The sequence below is a fragment of the Orcinus orca genome, chromosome 1 (genome assembly GCF_937001465.1).
Source record: "Orcinus orca chromosome 1, mOrcOrc1.1, whole genome shotgun sequence".
In the NCBI taxonomy this organism is placed as follows: domain Eukaryota; kingdom Metazoa; phylum Chordata; class Mammalia; order Artiodactyla; family Delphinidae; genus Orcinus; species Orcinus orca.
In genome coordinates this window covers 3,818,207-3,836,924 of record NC_064559.1, presented here as the reverse complement: position 1 = coordinate 3,836,924, position 18,718 = coordinate 3,818,207, and the positions used below count along the sequence as shown (strand labels likewise).

The following is an 18,718-nucleotide window of genomic DNA, read 5'->3' as shown; positions in this document are numbered from 1 at the left end:
ACCATTGTAAAGCAATTATACTCCAATAAAGATGTTAAAATAAATAAATAAAATAAAATAAAATTCCTCCCATTAACATTCTCTGCTCACTGTTTTATCTATTGATTTTCCTTTGACTAGCCAAGAAATCGATGTATGAATTCCTTACAGCCAAAAGTCAAAGATGCCAAAGGAATAATGGTACTTATAAAAGATGAAGCACTGATGGAAGGAAGGAAGGCAGGGAGGGAAGGAAGTGAGGGAAGGAGGGGAAAAGAAAAAGCAACACCCTCATTCATTCTACTGTCAACTGACAAAAAATGCACAACCTAGAAGTTGAGAAATATGTTTTGTCAGATGGACATACTGAAGATTTAAGCCTGGGAGACAGGTTTTCAGATAGCTCTGAGAAGTAACGGAGGAGCCAGGATATATAGGAGTTTTGCAAAAACAAACCAGGTAGTTGAACATCAAAAGATTTCTGCTAACTAAAGAAAAAACAAACATTTCAAGTTAATGAATTTAGCACCTTTCTAGTATGGGAAGATGCAAGAGTCTGGGCTCATTGAAATCATTCCTTTGATATGCACCTTATCTAGGGCCAGTATCCTATTTTTCTCCATCCTGAAAGCCCTCTGGGTGAACAGTCTGGGGTGATTGCAGGCAAGAAATTGATTTGTGAGTTCCTTACAGCCAAAAGTCAAAGATGACAAGTGAAGAGTGGTACTTTGGAAAGTAACATCCTTTGTCTACTTATATGGCAGGCAACATTCTTCATCCACACTATGAAGGAACACTGTGAGGTATCTACACAGCATTATTGGGCAAAAGAGCCAGGACTGGAATCACCGGACATTATTCTGTGATCTTGCAAGTCACTTCCCCTTTGGGGAGCTCAGTTTCCTTAATTTTGAAATAAGGTTGAACTAGCTGTTCTCTAAGGATCTTACATTCTCCTTTTTTCAATTAGTCACGTTCCTTCTGGCAAGCATTTTTATTCCCACTTGGTAACAAAGAAAATAAGACATCAGGAAGTTAAGTGGTATAGACCACCCACTGTGGAAGTGAAGGGGCTAGAGAGCACATTTCTGGGCAGGAGGCTGTCTTTGAGCTGCTGAGATTCAATTTTTATTTGCCATCCCTAGTAACAAAAATTTCACCTTGAGGGCAGAAACAAAATCAAGTTAGAGCTCCTAGTGATTAAGTTTCCTGCAGTAACTCAGAATATAAATCAGCAGCTAACTGGATGCATGGGAGTTGCTTACAGTTGCAAGTTCGTCTTTGTCAAGAAAATTAAAGAAATACTTGTTCACATTTCTATAAAACCATGAAAACAACAAACCAGACATCCATAAATGATAGATTGAGCTGTGGTTAGGCTAATCTGAATTAATTATTCTGAGTTACAGCAAAGAACAATGCTAATGCCTCCCCTTATTCTGCTGACAAGAGCATCCATCAGATGCCTGCTTTGGCTTCTGCATCACCAGTAAAACCCAGGAAACCAAGCCTGTCTCCCTTCATGCTGCCTCTCATGTCCTGAGTAGAAGGGGTTTCTTTTCTTCTCTCACTGCATTTCCTTTCATAACTCCCTTCCACTAATTTTGAGAAAATAAAGAAAAATGTTCTTTTGGTATAATTACATTTCCCCTGATTCTTATTTTGCTTTGAAATGGAGACTGCTAATATAAACAGAAATTCCAGGGCAGAAAAAAAGAGGACATGCATATAAACAGTAGGACTTAACCCTCACCCAGGGGAACTTCTAGTTCCTCTTTGTAATTCTTCCCGAAGATGAAATATTAAACTAATCTTTCAGCTTCCCTGCTCGCTAGCTGTGTGTTTGGAAAAGTCCCTTAGTCTCTCCATACCTTAGTTTCCTTACCCATGCAATGGGTTATTGTGAGGTTTAAATGAACACAGACTTGTAAAGCATTTAGAACAGTGTCTGGTGCACAGTAAGCACTATAGTAAACTAGTACTACCTCTGTTGTTATTTCTCCCTAAGCAGTAAGTTATAGTATCTGCTGGATTGTCTCAAACCCAACACTTCAGAAAATTTTTGCTCTGGTTGAAAAAACAAAAGCCAATTTCTTTTTTTTTTCCATCTTCACTTGATACCAGCCTAAACCAAATATGTATATTTAGAAATGGTTTTGAGTCATTCTAAGATTGGGAGAATGATACAGAGAGGAAGTAAAATTCTCTTTACATCTCTAGAGGGCAAAGCTTGGCTTCTTCCATTGCCTTTCGATTCTAAAGCTGTAATGTAGTCACAGCAGAATGATGTCAGAGATTGCAGATAAAAGGTCACAAAAAGCAGCTTACACAACAGGGGGAAAGGAACACTAAATCTTTGTTTAGAATATGGTCATTGGGAATATTTGTTGCTGGAGAAAATCTAAGTGAAGTGACCACTTGCATGTTGATGATGATAAATGGTACATAAGGGGAGCCCTGGGGATGATAAATGCTGAGAATGTTTATAAATATGTTTCCCCCTATCTGATCATACCTAAAGGGACAAACATCATTCATAATTATGGTGTCATTAAAATAAACCTGTTTATTTTATTGCTTCCAGGTTTTCCATTAGCTTTTAAAGAATTGGTTCATCAGATTTCCAGATTAAAATGTGTGATGGTATGCATTCCAACACAAGATACATAACAGATTCAGCAACTGGAAGACAGAGAAACATGGAAAATGTTTCAGGAGCACCACTTGGCCTTAGGTTTTAATGGGCGAAGTCTCTTCCCCAAATGCAGCCTTTCTGTATGCCTTTACACAGAGCCATTATTGCCTTCATTCGTTCATTCCCCCTAAATGCTTCCTGCTTTGCTGCCTAGGCCACTTCCTGTTTCAACTGGAACCGTGTTGACTACCTAGTACTCCCTCTACAGTGTGACTTAGGATAGAAGAGCAGCAGACAACACACATTGAGTGCTGGTCACTGTGCTTCCTGCACTAACTTGTCTGCTTACTGCACTCACAACCGTGTGATGTGAATGTTCTGGGGATAAGGAGGTGTCATTGCCCTCAAGCCAAAAGCCAGCCTGCATGCTCGAGATGAGCAAGTTGCTCATAACAAGGAGGAAGAGTGACACTGTGGCCACCTGCAGGATGTAAGGAAGCTGGTTTTAGGAAGGCCTTATGGGGTTCGGACTTTGTGCAAGGTTCTGTTGGGGAGGGTATAAGTAATCAAGGGCTTTGCTCAGGATTGGGTGCTATCAGGAGCAGGGCAACTTTGTGATTGGGTGTTTTAATAAGCTATCTGGGAACTTCCCTGATGGTCCAGTGGTTAAGAATCTGCTTTTCAATGTAGGGGACGCGGGTTTGATCCCTGATCAGGGGAACTAAGATCCCACATGCCGCAGGGCTACTGAGCCCACGCGCCACAACTAGAGAGAAGCCCGTGCGCCACAATGAAAGAGCCTGTGTGACGCAACTAAGACGTGATGCAGCCAAAAGTAAATAAATAAATAATTTTTAAATGCAATGTGATTAAAATTTTTTAAAAAAATAATAAGTCATCTGTATGGGAGGGGGATGAAGCAAGGCTAAAACTGTGATTGGTAAAGAAGCAGCAGTCACCCATATTAGCCAGGATGGGGGGTCTTTGGTCATTTCTGTGGCTTGGACAATGCTCATGTTTTGTCTGTGTTCACACACGATTACAGAGACGTCTTTTTTTTTTTTGTCTCAACTTCATCCTGGACAGTCAACAGAGTGGCCTGGTCTGATGCCAGTGTTCTGTGAAAGAGTTCATGTTTAACAGGAGATAACCAGGGCATAGCTTGAATGCCAGGTGAGTTCTTAGAAATATCAAGGCCAAGCTGACAGTCCCGTACCAGCTTCCGGGCGTCAAGGGCTATTTATCATTCTCAGCGGTGTTAAGAAGTTGAAGAGCTAGGCCAAAGTCATACAGCTCATGAGTTGAAGAGGCATAATGTTAATACAACTCAATCTGGTCCCTAAGCCCAAACACTTACAAACGATTTGCCCTCATTCAGCTTTTATGAAACATCCATTTTCACCTTCCTGGATTTCCCAGGAGAATCCAGCTAAGCTTCCTGGCATATTCTGTGGAATGAATTGGATTGAGTCTGGAGAGCAACACTGACTTCAGTAAGGATCCAAGTCTAATGTGACCTAAACACAATCTATTTCAATGACAGTCTCTTGCCGTCCTCCTTCTGTGCCTTTGTCAGAAATCAGATCTTGTTCAAGTATTCATGTGTATGGTTAGAAACACCCTTAGTTGGTGATCTCCTGCCTTTTAGCTCCAGCCACTCAGTTTGATAGAAGTGTCTTGAGGTTAATAAAGTGAACCCCTTTTTAAATATTCTTTTAGTATGGTAGAAAGTGCTGAGGAAACTTCCCTCAAGGACATAGGGGTACAGACAGCCTAAGGCAGGTGAAGCCGTGAAAAAAACAGACTAAGGAGACAAAACAGAGTGCAGAGATAAGCTCTGCTACGTATTTGCAGTTACCTTGGGCAAGATTAGTGACCATGGCCTCAGTGCTCTTAACTCTAAAATGGGAATTAGAACATCTACCTTAAAACGTGTACTGTTAACATAACAAACCTTAACATGTAACTTTATGGTTTCTGTCTGTATCCCCTGCTATGGTCCATGCTCTGAGCCCCCAAGGGCAGGAACCGGGTCTGACTTATTCCCTGCTGCAGCCTCAGAACCCGGCATGTGACCATTCCGGCACCAACTCAACCTAGCCACAAACAGTCTCTGAGGAATGAATTTTATGCCCTCACACTTGACTGAGTGTGTGGAATCTGTTGGTAGTTACAGTAAAATCGTTCACAGATAAAGAATTCTGCCATATCTGTTCCTGATTCAAACAAAGGATGTAGTAGAAGCATCCTCAGCAGGCAGAGAAGAAAGGTGGACCTTGGTATAGCTCAAGCTAACACTGTTTGAGCCAGGCACTGAGCTAAATGTCTTACATACATGTTTTCATCTATTCTTTGTAGCAATTCTATGATAAATACCCATTTACAGATAAAGGAAGCAAACAGATTAAGTACCTTGCCCTTGGCGGAGTTAGTCTGTCTTCAGAGCCTGTTCTGGGAGATGACTTCCTGCGTCTTGTTAGGTCATATGGAGAGGTCTCTCTCTCTCTCCCCTGTTCCTCTGCAGGGGAAAGCTTTCAGAGCTGCTACCCTGGCACCCTTCTAGATTTCAAATTTCACATTAACACTTACCCAGATTATTCACGCCATACCGTATTGCAGAGTGGTTGCTTTCTTACTAGGTATGGGGAGCTTGCACTAGTGTAGTGAGTACTTCACTTAACATTATTCTGTGTATTAGGAAAGAGTCAGTAGACAATGACAGGGGGCAGTGGCTTTGTTCCCCAATGACAGCAGAGATGATGTAACCCCCGTGTGGAGACTAGGGGACAGATGTTCCCAAGGAAAGAGGTACACAGGAGAGCACCGTATTCTTGTCCAGCCTTTGAACAGAAGACTCCAAACATACTTGTTTGCCATGTGTTGCAAGTAACCTGAAATCTCTAAAGGTCTGATGTGGAAAAACAAAGGATACCAAAGAGATCCAAACATACTGAAAGCCAATCATGGCCACCGAGTTCAACTTTTGGTCACAAAAATCAAATGATTCCCTGGATTTGTACTTTCATGGCATTCTGCCTCTGGCTCTACTGGGCTTGGATAGAGCTGTGGATAAGGCAGTTTCCACTCAAAAGACTGTGTCAGGTTCTGTACCCCATTGTTGGTAGGTGCAGGAAACATGGTTAGAGGACAGTTGGCTCATTGACCAATACAAGAACTGTCATTGATGCCATCATTGAGCACCGTGCTTGTGAAAGTATTCCAGGTGGATCTCTGGGGCCAGCACAGCCACAGGTTTTATGTGTCCATGTCCAGGTTTGCTGCTCCAGGACCCTTGGCACCAGAAGAGAGGTTCTTGTTAGATTTGGGTGCTCAGTATCAGAGGCCCTCAGGCTGACCCAGAACCAGGGCTTCTGGGTTGAGAAGGAAGCTTGTTTTCATCTCTGACCACCATAAATTCATCTTGAAGGCCAGGTATTCGTTTGTTAAACATTTTCCAAGCAAGCACTATAGCCCAGCACTGGAAATAGAAATATGAACTTGATGCCTTCAGAGACTGTAGAGTCACTTAGGGGAAACAGACACAAAATATTTTTTAAAACGATAATACCGCGTAAAAATGTGCCACATCAGAAATATGTGCAAGTACGGTACTAGACAAAACAGGAAACATGGCCAGAAAAGGCTTCATAGAATTAACAGCAGTAGACCCATGGGTTGCTTACTAGCCATGTGCTAAGGTCAGTATAGCATAAGGGACCAAGCACACAGGCTTTGAAGTTAGACCAAAACTCAAATCTTAGCTGTATCATTTAGCAAACAACCATCCAAACCTCAGTTTCCTTCTATATAAAGTGGAAGGAATAAATACCATTATATCTACTATCAAGGTGAAAGGCACACTGCACCAGTTTCCTAGGGCTTCTAAACCACAAACTTGGTGGCTTAAAAGAGCAGGACCTTTTCTCTCACAGGTCTCTGAAGGTGCTAATGGAGAATGTTTCCTGTCCTCCTAACCTCTGGTAGTGGCCAGCAATCCTTGGCACATTGGCTTGCTGATGCATCATTCCAGTGCCTATGTTCATATGTTCACCTCCCCTGTGTGTATGTGGCACAGTGTCCAAATTTTCCTTTTCTTATAAGGATGCCAGTCATATTAGATTTAGGGCCTACCATAATTCAGTGTGATTTCATCTTGATTGCATCTGCAGACACCATATTTCCTAATAAAGTCACATTCACAGGTTCTGTGTAGAAATGAATGGGACGAGGGGACACTATTCAACACAGTGCCCACAACAAGTGAGCCCTCAGTCAATACTAGCTATTAAAATTAGGATTATTATTAAATTCTAACAGCAAAACTTGTAGATAGATATTATCCTCATCGAACAATAAACTAGAATTTAAGGGTTAAGTAATTTACCCAAGGCTAGTCAACAAGTAAGCTGCAGAACCAAGATGCAAATCTGCCTCATCTGACTTTAAAACCTGGGAGGGTCGCCAGCCACATTCAGGCAGGAGCCAGAAGGAGCTGATCTTGACACACAAACAGAAGTCGCTGGTCAGTATTGAGAGGCAGGTTGGGCAGGGAGAAGGGAATGCATGGTGGGCAGGAAATTGATGTCCCAAAGCCATAGATGGCAAGGCTGGAAGACCCCTGTAGACTTTATAAGCCCAACCCCTTCATTGTTCAGAAAAGGAAAAAAAGGACTCAGAATTGGATGACTTGCCCGAGACCCTATAATCTGGTTGGTGAAAGAGCCTAGCGTTCAGTCCACATCTTTGGCCTCAGGTCATTGTTGTTTGTCCCTTTTTCCTGAGGATGGCCCCAGGCCAGGCCAGCCCCCTGGACATGCACTAACCTTGCCTGTGTCTGGCAGGCAAGGAAGCGTGTCTGGGAGGGGCAGCTGCTTACTTATGTGGCAACCTGAGTCTCAGCTCTGCTGCCCCCACTGCCACCACCAGACAAAGAGCCTATTTATAAAGCTAAACTGATACAAAGTTGAAAACCCTGAAATGATCAAGGCTTCCTTGGAGAAGATAATGTGGCAGCATTGACTCAATCTGGGAAAAGGCACAGAAGTGTGAAGGTCAAATGCAGAGCCTGCTATTCCTGAGATTCTATCAGCAGAGACTGTGAAAACAGCAAGGTGGGCCCCGTCTCAACCTGGAATGGGATTAGCAATTATTAGCAGTTATGCTACACAGTTTTTGAAAATCCCTGAGATTAGAAAACACATAAGTATGTGTAAGTCTCTCCCCTTGCCACTGTTAAGGCCTGGGTGTTGAAGACCCTGCCTCCAACTCCCTCATCCTTTCTCCACAGCCAGGCAAAGGGACCTTTCCAGTTCATAGCCTGTCCACACCCCCTCTGCCTCACCACCTCCCTCCCCATGTCCTTTGGCATAAATGCCAAACTGCCCATCCCAGCACAGAGGCCTCTGGGAATCTGACACACCTGTCCCACCAGTTTTACCCCCTGCCATCAAATTATTTACCCACTCACATACACATACACATTCTCCCTTATCTCCCTCAGCTTCAGCTGCACAACTCTGATTCTATCCCACTGACCTCAGTGCCTTTGCACATACCTGATACGCCCTCCCCACTCTAGTTCCTCCCACTTTCTTAACCTTTCTTAATTGTCCTTAATGTTTGTGTCCATTCAATTCTAGAAATCTGTACTAAAGCAATCCTTGTACAGGCGCACAGAGATGTGTGTACAAGGGTGCTCGTTGCTTTATATTTTGTATTAGAGGAAAAATAAGGACAAGTCCATCAGCAGGTTAAATAACTTGTGTCCATCTATTCTGTGGTCGCTGTGGAGCTGCTAAAATGATGCCAGCCAGGTATAGATGAATGTGAAAAGATCTCCATGATGCACTGTATTAGGGAGTCCTAATAGGAAAGGAGAGATGGGCCCCTACACAGCTGGTGACCTCTCCTATAATCCTGAGAAGAGTATTGAGTAGGGGGGTGGAGGAAAGGAATGAAGTTAAACACCTTCCAAGGTGTCCCTGACAAACCCCTCACTGGGTGTTCAGACCATGAGGCATGTGTATTTATGCTGTTAAGACCAAAATTTCACTTTTTCACTTTCATTGACTAAATCAGAAATCATCTATAATTTTTCAAAGTGATAATAGACTTGAAGCCAGTGCTGCTACGTTCCTGGGTGTATTTGATCAAGGGTGAGAAAACCTGCATCAAATTCTGAATCTACTCCTGACTAGATCTCTCACTCGGGGGGATATATTTTTGCTTACCTGTGTAAGATTTACTTTCCTCATCTGTGCATCGAGGGAGGTGGACAAAATAATCTCTATGATATCTTTGTTGCAAGATTCTATTGGTCTCTTACTCTTGAGGCTTGTGCAATGTTAATAAGAATAATAATTGCTAATATATTTTAAATGGTTACGATGTGATAGGCACTATTCTAAGCCCATAAAATATATTAACCGTGTTATGCATCATAGCAATTGTATGAAATAAATACTATTGTCTCCTTTTTATGGAAGAAGAAAATGATGCCCAGAGATTAAGTATCTTAAAAGTCACACAGGGCTTCCCTCGTGGCGCAGTGGTTAAGAATCCGCCTGCCGATGCAGGGGACACGGGTTCAAGGCCTAGTCCGGGAAGATCCCACATGCCGCAGAGCAACTAAGCCCATGCACCACAACTACTGAGCCTGTGCCCTAGAGCCCATGCTTCATAACAAGAGAAGCCACCACAATGAGAAGCCCGCACACCACAACGAAGAGTAGCCCTCGCTTGCCACAACTAGAGAAAGCCTGCACACAGCAACAAAGACCCAGTGCAGCCAAAAATAAATTTATTTTTTAAAAAAAGTCACACAAAGTCACACAGTAGAAATTTGTAGAGTTGGAACCTAATTTCAGGCAATCTGATTCCAGAATCCATGATCTAAACCATTCTGTTATGTTGCAACTAAAAGTCAATCTTTATATTGCTGCACGATCTAAGGATTCATACCAAAAAATTTAATGTTGAAGAAAACAATCTGAAGAGCTGATATAAAAAGTGTAGGTGAATATGGAAAAATTATCCATAAGAGCTCAAATGCAAAACTCCAGCAAAAGTTTTCCTTAAATATTTAAGCATTTTAATGATGCATCATTTCTGTATACCATAATGTGACTGTATCTACATACTTACAGATACAGTGTATATATATAGTTGTTAGAGTATAACAATTGCAAGAAGAAAATATCGCTATTGCTATTATTGCAGTCTTTTCTCTGAGAATACTACATTTTTTTCTCTGAGAGTAACACCATCACATGTACATGGCATTGATGCTTTCGTTTTACTTTCACAGATGAAAGAACTTGGTGTCATCTTCTACAACTGCAGCTGTCTGGTCCTAGATTTACAAAGGATATTTGCTTTATATAGTTCATTAAAATTCAAGAGCAGAGTACCTCAGACCTGGTCCAAGAGGCTCTATGGGATCTATGACAATGAAAAGAAATTGCAGCTTCAGTTGAATGAAACCAAATCTCAAGCATTTGTGTCGGTGAGTTTTGCCCTCTTCTCCTCCTCCCTCCTTCCTCCAAAGGCCCTTTATTATGTTGCAATGTTCAAGTGTGATCTTGTGTTGGGCAAAAATGAATTTGACAGATCAGTTCAACACATCCCTTGAAGAGTTAAAATATATCCATTCTTATACTCAATCATATGCTGTCCCTAGTTATAATAACAATACATGTGAATAATCATTCCTAGTTTCAGATACTTTGCATTATCTGATTTGATCCCCCCCAGTCACCCCTTAAGGTAGACCCAGGATTATGACTGTGTTACAAATGAAGATATTGAAGTTTATCTACTAGCACAAAGACTGTCAGATGGCAGGTGCCAAGAGAAACACAAGTGCCCAGGTCTTCTGACACCAGACGCTATTTTTGATGCCTTTCATCAATGATTTTCAGACTTGATCTTAGCAGTAGAACCCTCTGATGAAACAAATCTGAGGGAACCCCAGTGTGTAAAACAGACAAAAGCAGAACTATTGTATTTGATTGGGGCTGGAGGGCAAGAGGCCCATCCAAAAGGGCAGGGCACTGTTTCCAGGCCTCTGATTACACTTGAAAACCATCCCCCCCTGCCCACACACCACAGTTATCCCCAGTGTTGCTGAGAGTGGGCAATGTAAATATCTGGACCTACAGTTCTGGTCCTCAAACTTTAAAGTATCTAAGAACCAGAGGGGGAACCTGTTTAAAATGCAAGCTTACAGTCCCCCCATCCTCACCAGGATCTGATCCACTGGACCTGGGTGAGACCTTAGAATTTTGATTTGAATCAGGCTTCTGAATGATCCTGATGCTCAGGTAAACTTCTCCCAATTTAATATGGCTGTTTCTCCACTGTCAAGCTGTGCTTCTATGCCAACAACTTTTATGTCACTGAAGAGCGTTTCATGGAAGAGTGATAGTAGCCTTTTTGCCTATTAAAATGAAAGCACATTTTGAAAATTTAGAAATCTAGCAGTGGAGAGAAAATTGAAGTTGCTTGTCTTAAACAAATTCACATAAGTGTGAATAATATAAAATAGACTATGAAAGATTTTCATCAAGTAGAACTAAAAAAAAAACCCTTTTTTTGGTATGTGTGGAGGTCAATAATACAGTAGCATGTAGCATATCATATAGGGCATTTTACTAATAAAATGCATATATTCAATTTTATTTCCTCTCAAGACAACCCTATAAGACAAGAAAACCAGATATTATTCTCAATTTGTAGATTAGTTGCAATAAGAAATTTGCCAAGGAACCACTAATCCATATGGTAACATCACACCCCAGGAGTCCAGTAGAACAGATTGAAGCAGCAAGAAATAGATGAATTATAAGCAAATTTCAGATAGTTGCTGGATTTTGAATTTACAGTTTGAATCTTAGAGATAAGTGAATGTCATTGTTGCATAAATTTAAATTCTGACCCTTAAAAAAGTGGGGGAGTCCTCCTTTGTTGATCCCAAAGTTAACATCTCTACTTCAGAGAGAGGGCCCAAGCCTTTAATAAAATGTATGAAAATGCAAGGGCTTTGCTGTATTCCAGGGCAAATTTATAAACTGATTTTTATTAAATGGTTTGCCACAAAATAAGTTGAGCTTTTTTAACAGTCCTTCAAGTATAGTCTTTTAAACCATACAGCACCTTTGTTTTCTATTTTTATTTATTTTATTAATTTAAATTATTTTATTTTCCATTTCTTATTAATATCTCAAGCCTACCTTTGAATTTCAGTTCAACAGATATTAATTGAACACCATTTTTACAGAGGTATAAAATCTTACAGGTATAAGATAAATAAAAGTCAATATTCCCAATATTGGAATTGGTATCATTTACTTAGAGCTCCTTGATATCGCTTCTTTTATAGCATTTATCACATTTTTGTAACTATTTATTTATTATCTCTCCCACTATTTTATCAGGCTCTGAAGGTTATATACTGTACTTTCTTCATTATTGTTATTCCCGGTACCTCCCTCAAGCCTCCCTAAAGCAGCAATAAATGTTAGATTGGTTCTACTAGTAGTAATATCAATAAGAAGTTCCAGGATACATATAGTTTTCTGAGTATATGTGCCTAACAAATGCCAAGACAAATTTATTTAAGTTCAAAATATTTGTTGTAAAATATCTTAAAATAGTATATTATATTTTTATAAGCTGACAGTCCCGACTAAATTAACACACAAAATATATATATTTGAAGGCCTTAAGAATTATCATTACCAAAATTAGATTTTAGGTGATAATAACTTAGCATGGTTAAATATAAATTTTAAGTTATGATATAGATATGAATTATTTCTAATTTTCTCATGGAACACAAAGAGACACTTGGTTAGATTTAAGTATGTGATTTCTAATAACTTGGGGCCAGATCATTCTAATTTTCTTACATTCCCCATTGAAATCAGAAGATAGGAACAATAGGCTGAGTTTTTGTCCTATTTGGTGGAGTTCTTTTTAGAGCTCTTGAGATTATGCATTTGATTTCCAAGATAAAGACTAGTTAGTTCAAGGTCTGTTTTTATCAATTTGGGTGCTAGACAGATTTCATTTCTTGTTGTTTATTGTTTAGTGCATTCATCCACCAATCATTAAACTGAGATTTATTTAGTGAGTGAGGGCAGGCATTGAATAGAACTTGGTGCTACTCTGAAAAATATAATTAAATACCCCTTTATAATCTCTGCTATATATTTTAATTACATTTTAATAGATTTATTGATATATAACTTACTACCATAAAATTCATCCTTTTAAAGTATAAAACTCAGTGGGTTTTAGTATAGTCACAGAGTTTTACCTTCTCCATCTTCTCCACCTTCTAATTTTAGAATATTTTCATCACCACAAAGGAAAAAGCATTAGTAGTCACTCTCCATTTTCCCCTTCTCTCAGCCCTTAGAAACCACTAATCTACTTTCTGTGTCTAAGGATTTGCCTTTTTCTAGACACTTCATATACATGAAGTAATACAATATGCAGTCTTTTGTAACTGACTTCTTTCACTTAGTATAATGTTTTTGAAGTGCAAGACTCAGTACTTTTCCCTTTTTATGGCCAAATAATATTCCACTGTATGGATATATCACATTTTGTTTATCTGTCCATCAGCTGATGGACATTTGAGTGTTTTTACCTTTTGGCTATTGTGAATAGTACTCCTATGAACCTTCATGTACAAATATTTATTTGAATATCCATTTTCAGTTCTTTTGGGTTTATGCTTAGGAGTGAAATTGCTGGGTACTGTGGTAACTCTATGTTAAACATTCTGAGGCATTGACAAACTTTTCCAAATTGGCTGCACCATTTTACAATTCCATCAGCAATAAATGAGGGTTTCAGTTTCTCCACATCTTTGCCAACACCTGCTATTTTCTGTTTTATTTTAGCCTTCCTGGCAGGTGTGAAATTTGTCTTATGATTTTGATTTACATATTTTAATGCACTTACTGGCCATTTGTATATCTTAATACACTTACTGTCCATTTGTATATCTTTTTAGAGAACTGTCTGTCAAATCCTCTGCCCATTTTTCAATTAGATTACTTGTTTTTTTGTTATTGAGTTGTAAGAGTTTTTTATACATTCTAGATACAAGAATGTACTTGATTTGCAAATATTTTCTCCCATTCTGTGGGTTGTCTTTTCATGTTTAATTACATTTTAACATATATATTCTGGGAATGGAGTATGAATTTTTTAAAAAAACCAGGAAACTGTTATGAAATAAATCAAAACCCTACTAAAGCAAGTATTTAATGAATATGCAAAACAAGGTACATGCAAATATAAGGCATTTATAGATGTAAGAAAGAAACATAGATTACTTATTATCAAGATGTCTCAAGAGCACTTGATTGGTAAAAGATCATCACAGAGCTGAAATAAAGAAAAGGATCTGTATTTTCCTTCTCCTTATATTTTGCTATGGAATAAAGGAGTACACAGTGCAAGGCTCAGAAAATTAATTCAGGAATGATAAAAAGGGAAGTTAACAGCCTTCTCTGTAATTAAACAATCAGAACTAGTTAATTTCCTCTGACAAATCAGAGGACACAGTCAAGTACTACCATGACCGCAGGGGCAGAGGTACTCATACAAATAGTCATGCATTTCCTTAATAAACACATGAAGCATCTGCCATGCTCTAGGCATTGGGTTGGCAATGGGAACATAGGAAAGAAAAAGGTATGTACAAATAAAGGTCTATTCACACATGGATGGAAATACCTAGAGTGAAGCAACTCCAGCTAGGAGTAGAGGTTGGGGGTCATACAAGCCTCCAACACTTACTAATTTAAGAAGCACTTTCACATTCATTCCACAAATATTTATTGAGCGTATAATATGTGTTAAGTATGGCATGGCACAAGGTGCCAGAGACATGCAACCAAGCAGTTCACAAGCTGGTGGAGAATCACACAGACGAATGCAGTACAATGTAGCATGTGCTGGAATGACGCTGCACAAAGCAGGAATCTTATGTTGATCACTGATGTATGCCAAGTGCCTAGACTAGACCTAGGTGCGTGGCAGGTACTTAGTAATATTTGATGAATGAATGAAAGCAAGTACAGAAGAGGAGCAGACCCAGCCAGGAGTAGGCCATTCTCTTATTTAAGCCACAAGGCAAACCAGTGTGAAAGATTTGTTACTGTTCTTATCTCATTGGAAACAGAGGCTCAGGAAGTGTAAGGGACATGCCTAGCATGCTACAGGTTATAAATGCTGGAACCTGGCACATCACGAGCATATAAATGCTCTATCACCAAAGGCACAGTATCCAAACTTATTAGAAAATAGCAAATGTAAAGAGACCAGCAACTCTGTGTCTAAATTTGTTCCTCCCTGAAACCAAAATCCAGTTTTGGGAACATGCAAGGAAATTCAGGAAATTCCTAACTGAAGCAAAAACATGGGCATTTGGACACATTTCAGAGTTGACCTAGGCTCCTGTCTAGAGCTAAGATCCTTAGATTCTTCATGTTAAACCTAAAGAATGTTTAAAGCAGACCCAATAGGCTGAGGAAATTAATGAATTTGAATATTTAATTTATTAATGGAGATAGAAAAATGAGTAAAATGCAATTCCTAAAATCAAGGTATATCAGTCCAAGCAAGGACATGAGACAAGTGTGAGTAATTATAAGTTGGAATACACTAAACAATATAACAAATAAATCATATTATGGGAGGACAGAAAAGGAGAAGTAGCCTCTAGGTGACAATATTAAAAAGTTTCATGAGGAGATAGTATATGAGCTAGAACTTTGAGAATGTATAGGACTCTGATAGGCAGAGACAGGAAAACACATCAGCCGGAGGGGCTGGCAGGAGCAAATACACAGAGGCAGACAAGATGAGAACATAGCCATGGGCTGACGATTATTTTATTTTGGGGCACAGAAGGCATGGTAGCCAGTAAATGAAGGAGGCAGAGAAATGGGAGGGCCAAAACTCAGAGGATACATGGATCCATCCCTCCCAATGAGATCAGACTGGATTCCAAGAAACCAGGAGTCCTGAGAGTGACACATGTTTGTTTGTTTGTCTTTTAAGCATCGAGGAGACAAGGAAATGAGTTCAGAAGACATATAAAAGCCCCAGCAAACAGCACCAGTGCCTGAATGAGGGAAACAGCAATCTGGAGTAAGAGGCAGGGACAACATGAGAGACACTGCAGAAGCCCAAGCCATCTATCTTGGTGACAGATGGGGTATCTGCATATGTGTGTGCTGGGGAAGAAGTGTAGGATGAGCATTGGCTTTTGTTTGTTTGTTTGTTTTTTAATTTATTTTTTATTGTTTTGTTTTGGGCTTTTTTGTTGTGGTTTATTTCTCTCTTTTAGCATTAGGGTTTTTTTTTTTTAATACTTAAAAGCTCATCCTCATTCCAGAAGGAAAGTAATTTAAATCAAAAACTCATTCTGATACTCACCTGCCAAGACAACATTCTGAGTAGGGACGCCTGGTGGGTTTGGCCCTTAAACAGGCTCCTTTCTCAGTTCCACACTCCTCCCCAGTTGGGCATCCAGTCCAAGAGCTTCATCTTCCCTCTCTCTAAGCTGGGATAGGGATTCCCACCAGCACTGTGTGGGGAGTTGTTCCCAAACATTTGTCAGGGACCCTGACCACCATTACTGGTAGAACATTTGATGAAGGACCCAGTACTGCCATTCCAGGCAGTTCCAGAAACTGTTTATATGGGCTTTGGTACTAAGCACCCATTGATTTTTTTGTGTTCCTTCACTTGGTTTCTTGCTTGTCAGAGTAATGCAGGAACTACAGAAATGCTCCTTTCAGTCTTGTCCAGTGGAAAACGAATGAGAAAACCAAAGTACATCTTTCCCTTTCTATAGCAACTTTATCTAAAAACATCATACTTCTGTAAGATGGAAACCACTTCGAGCAACATGAGAAAAATACCTCAAGTATAATTTGCCTCTTTTTTCATTTTTCTTAAGGCCCTGTCTCTCCTTATGAACTTGGCATCTTAATAAGTCACTTGGTTTTTCCTCTAGAATTACTGATGACCCTTTCTCAACAATCAACACTCCTCTTCCTCACTCGATGAAAGATTTGGGGAAAAAAAAAAACCACAAGATTTTTAGACCATGTATCTTGAACATCTTTATGGCCACATTACCTTTCAAGTGAAATAACTTCTAGCATAAATGGCTTGCTGTATGCATATATACACTATATATGGTAATGTCTGAGAAAATTAACTATGTATGACAGGGATGTATACCAGAGTCACGTTAAGTTTAGAGTTAGAGCACTCTTATAAAAATAAGAGGTGTGTGTATTGAAAACAAGAATTCCCTCCCAAAACTGACTTAAAGGACAGATTTGAGACCCATACACCTTGTTTTCTACTTGCCTCAACTTTGATAGAACTGAAAATGTATTTGTCTTAATCTCATAAAGAACTGGAAAGTAGGTTTGCAAAAATTGGTTAAAAGCCAAGATTCATTTTTTAAAAATTTTAAATAACAACAAAAAAGAGAAATTCCCAGATTGCAAAAATTAATACTCTAAAAGTTTGGTTTTTGTGTCTTCACAGAATTCTCCCAAACTGTTTTGCCCTAAAAACAGAAGCTTTGACATAGACGCCATCTACAGTGTAATAGATGATGCCAAGCAATACGTGTACATCGCAGTCATGGACTACCTGCCTATCTCCAGCACAAGCACCAAAAGGTCAGTGAGTGTGCAATCTCAGCTTAGATCCTGGGCTCCAGGGCCAGACACTAAACTGGAGACCACAGGAGAAAACACCGTGGACACTGAGATGCTATCAGGTCACATTAGGTTGCACACCATTCACATCTCAGTGTACATTTGCAGCTCACCCATGGTTCATCTCCTCTCTCAGTCCACTTTAAGGACTCAGGGTCTCATCCCACAGAACCACCTCAGTAGTTTACATTATAAGCATGAGAGGAACTTTAGAATAAAGATTGGGTTGTTTTCAACTTGAAAATTATTTGGAAAAATAAGTAAATAAATTTAAGTTATTTGAAAAAAAATTTTTTGAAAATTATCAGTTGAGAGGTACCTGAAGGACGTACTGAAACTGAGTAGGTCTGGCAAGATTTTCCTTAAAGGAGGTATCACTTTGTTGTATTCATGTAGGTCTTATTAAATGCTAAATTTTCATACTATCTTTTCCACTTAAGGAGAAAGGAACTTAAAATATGTATGTTCTCAGTCAATCCATCCATCTGTAAGAGGAAGAGAGTATCTTAAAATGGAGATTTATTTTTTAATATTCATCACTGTTTAAGTATGGAAATACTTAGAATCAACTTAGGAGCAGAATTTATGTCTCTAAGTCATGAATGCATGGCTAGGCCCCAAGTATTTCCCACTTTTGCTTTCTTGCAGGGAATGCAGAGATTTGGGTGCTTGTAAATGTTTTGAATAATCTATTTAATCCAGGAAAAGTTTCCAAAGTGCAAATTTCTAAGGGTACAACCTGAAACCTTTTTAATTTGGAAAATTACAGTTTCAGAATAACCATTTACTGAGGTTAAATAATGTGATGTGCCCTATACTGCTTGAATATTTTTCATATTGCCAACCTCACATATGCATAATATACAACTTCTCTATGCAAATGACTTTAAGATTGCAAAAGATGTGTTTCTCCCAGAAAGTGATGACTCCTAATGATTGTCAAAAACAATTTTAGGCTGCAAGATGCACATTATTAGGACACCTTTACTTTAAAATATTGTGCACCCTTTGAACATTCATGGATTTTTTCCACATGCTTTCATTTTTACAATCCCTCTTTTTTATTTTTTTCCATTTATTGTTTATTTGATTTTAGATTTTGTCTTAGACTTCAGCTTCACTTTGGGAAGAGTTTGAAACATGATAGGTTTTACCTGATTTTCCTGTTATTTGGGAGAATAAGTTCAAGTTTATGGACTTATTAGGATGGGATGATAATTTCAGAGGATTGGAAAAACCTTCATTCCATGAAGTCCCTTCAAACAAATAAAATTAGAATCCTTCATAGACAAGGGGGAAGGAGTTAGTATGGATAATCTAAAATATCTTGGAAATACAAAAA

The 18,718-nt window shown here is 39.2% G+C and overlaps 1 protein-coding gene across 2 annotated transcripts in view; it reads left to right on the top strand.

The window, feature by feature from the left end:
- PLD5 (phospholipase D family member 5) overlaps nt 1–18,718 on the top strand; it is a 489,683-nt gene that overhangs the window by 449,551 nt on the left and 21,414 nt on the right. For both annotated transcript variants that reach the window (XM_004283493.4, XM_049713621.1), the window contains 2 exons: nt 9,921–10,118; nt 17,201–17,337. In XM_004283493.4, the coding sequence (XP_004283541.3) occupies nt 9,921–10,118; nt 17,201–17,337 (335 nt within the window). The remainder of the gene's footprint in view (nt 1–9,920; nt 10,119–17,200; nt 17,338–18,718) is intronic.